Source organism: Protobothrops mucrosquamatus, unplaced genomic scaffold (assembly GCF_001527695.2).
Source record: "Protobothrops mucrosquamatus isolate PMUCROS unplaced genomic scaffold, P.Mucros_1.0 scaffold26462, whole genome shotgun sequence".
Classification (NCBI taxonomy): domain Eukaryota; kingdom Metazoa; phylum Chordata; class Lepidosauria; order Squamata; family Viperidae; genus Protobothrops; species Protobothrops mucrosquamatus.
In genome coordinates, this window is record NW_015412208.1 from 1 (window position 1) to 1,872 (window position 1,872).

General features: G+C 56.2%; 1 protein-coding gene across 1 annotated transcript; it reads left to right on the forward strand.

Moving 5' to 3' along the window:
- Positions 1 to 1,196: 1,196 nt before the first annotated feature.
- Positions 1,197 to 1,729, forward strand: LOC107302101 (zinc finger protein 134-like; the record flags this gene model as incomplete). The annotated part of the gene is made up of 3 exons (XM_029287181.1): positions 1,197 to 1,297; positions 1,385 to 1,568; positions 1,617 to 1,729. Coding segments are annotated over 3 exons (398 nt in total), but the record flags the coding sequence as incomplete, so codon positions are not given.
- Between the last annotated feature and the right edge of the window lie 143 nt (positions 1,730 to 1,872).

The following is a 1,872-nucleotide window of genomic DNA, read 5'->3' on the forward strand; positions in this document are numbered from 1 at the left end:
GGGGGGGCAAGAAGACGGGACCCCAAAGGTCAAAGGGAGCCGCACTCCGCGGAGGGGGGGAACGACGCCAACCTTCGCTACTGCGCAGGCGCCATATGGGTGATGGATGGATTGGTCGCTCTGGGGAGGGCAGCGATTGGCAGGAGGACTCCTCGGGACAAGAGGAACCAGGAACAGAACCCGCAGCGAAGTCCCGCCTCCACTTCCGGGAACAAAGCCTCGGGAGGCTGCTCAGCTCCGTCGGCCTGGAGGGGAATTGGGAATTGGGAAGACGGGACCCCAAAGATCAAAGGGAGCCGCTCGCCTCACTTCCGCGGCGGAACGAAAACAACCTTCGCTACCGCGCAGGCGCCAACTGGCATTTTTTGGAGGAATAACGACGCCGATTGGTCGCTCTGGGGAAGGCAGCGATTGACAGGAGGACTCCTCGGGGCGATCCATTCAAAGGAAAGATTAAGAGCAACCAGGAACAGACCTCGCAGCGAAGTCCCGCCTCCACTTCCGGGAACAAACAGAACTGAGACGCCCTAATTGATTCGGCCGCGGAGGGGCTCGGATCCAGGTAGGGCGCAAGGGATGCTGGGAGTCGCAGTCCGAGAGGCTTTCTGGCGGAGAAGGGAGGGGGGAGGAGCCCGAGGCCTGGTTTGGCGGGACGGGCGCTGGGAGGGAGGCCGGCTCCGTCTCGTTCTTGCCCGGGAAATGCTGATGACAGGCGGAGGCTTCGGCTTTCCTCCCCGGGAAGGCGGGCGGGAGGGCGGGCCTAGGACTCCCCTCTGGGGAAGGGACGAATCTCTGACCCGCCTCTCCTCCCCCCCCTTCGCCCCTGCAGCAGGACGGGCGAGCCCGGCGGAGGAAGGAAGGAAGGAGGCGCCGCCCGAGAGGAGAGGAGCCCCCCCAGAGCAGCCCCGGGAGGAGACGGCGGGGAAGGCCCGGCAGGGATGAGCCGAAGGGGACTCCGGGAAAGGAGGCCGCCTGGAGGGAGAAGCGGGGAGCAGGAAACCGGCAGAGACCCCGAGACGGGCCTGGAGGGCGGAGGGTCCTTCGGGACAGGCGGAAGACTCGGGAATCCCCAGAGAATCCAGGAGGCAGGAGAGAAATATCAGTGCCCGGAATGTGGAAAATCCTTCAAAGCAAATGAAGCTCTTAAAAACCATCGAAGAATCCACACTGGAGAGAAACCTTATGGATGCCCGGAGTGTGGAAAGAGCTTCAGTCTGAGGGGAGAACTTTATAAACATCTAAAAATCCACACTGGAGAGAAACGGCATAAGTGCCTGGAGTGTGGAAAGAGCTTCAGGCAGACAGGACACCTTTATATACATCAAAGGATCCACACTGGAGAGAAACCATTTAAATGCCTGGAATGTGAAAAGAGTTTCAATAGCAGAGGCGGTCTCAAGAGACATCAAAGGTTTCACACTGGTGAAAAACCACATGAATGCTTGGAGTGTGGAAAGAGCTTTACTCTGGGTGAACAGCTCCGTAGACATCAGTGGATTCACAGAGAAGAAAAACCATATAAATGTCCGGTGTGTGGAAAGTACTACAGTGAGAGGAACAGCTTTTTGGTACATCAAAGAAACCACACAGGAGAGAAACCATATAAATGTGTGGAGTGTGGAAAGAGCTTCAGTTGGAGGGGCACCCTTTATGTACATAAAAGGATCCACACAGGAGAAAAACCGTATAAATGCCCGGAGTGTGGAAATAGTTTCAATCATAGGAGCACGCTTTATAAACATCAAAGAATCCACACAGGAGAAAGACCACACAAATGCCTGGAGTGTGGAAAGAGCTTCATTCAGCGGGGAGAACTTTATAAACATGAAAGAATCCACACTGGAGAGAAACCATTTAAATGTCTGGAGTGTG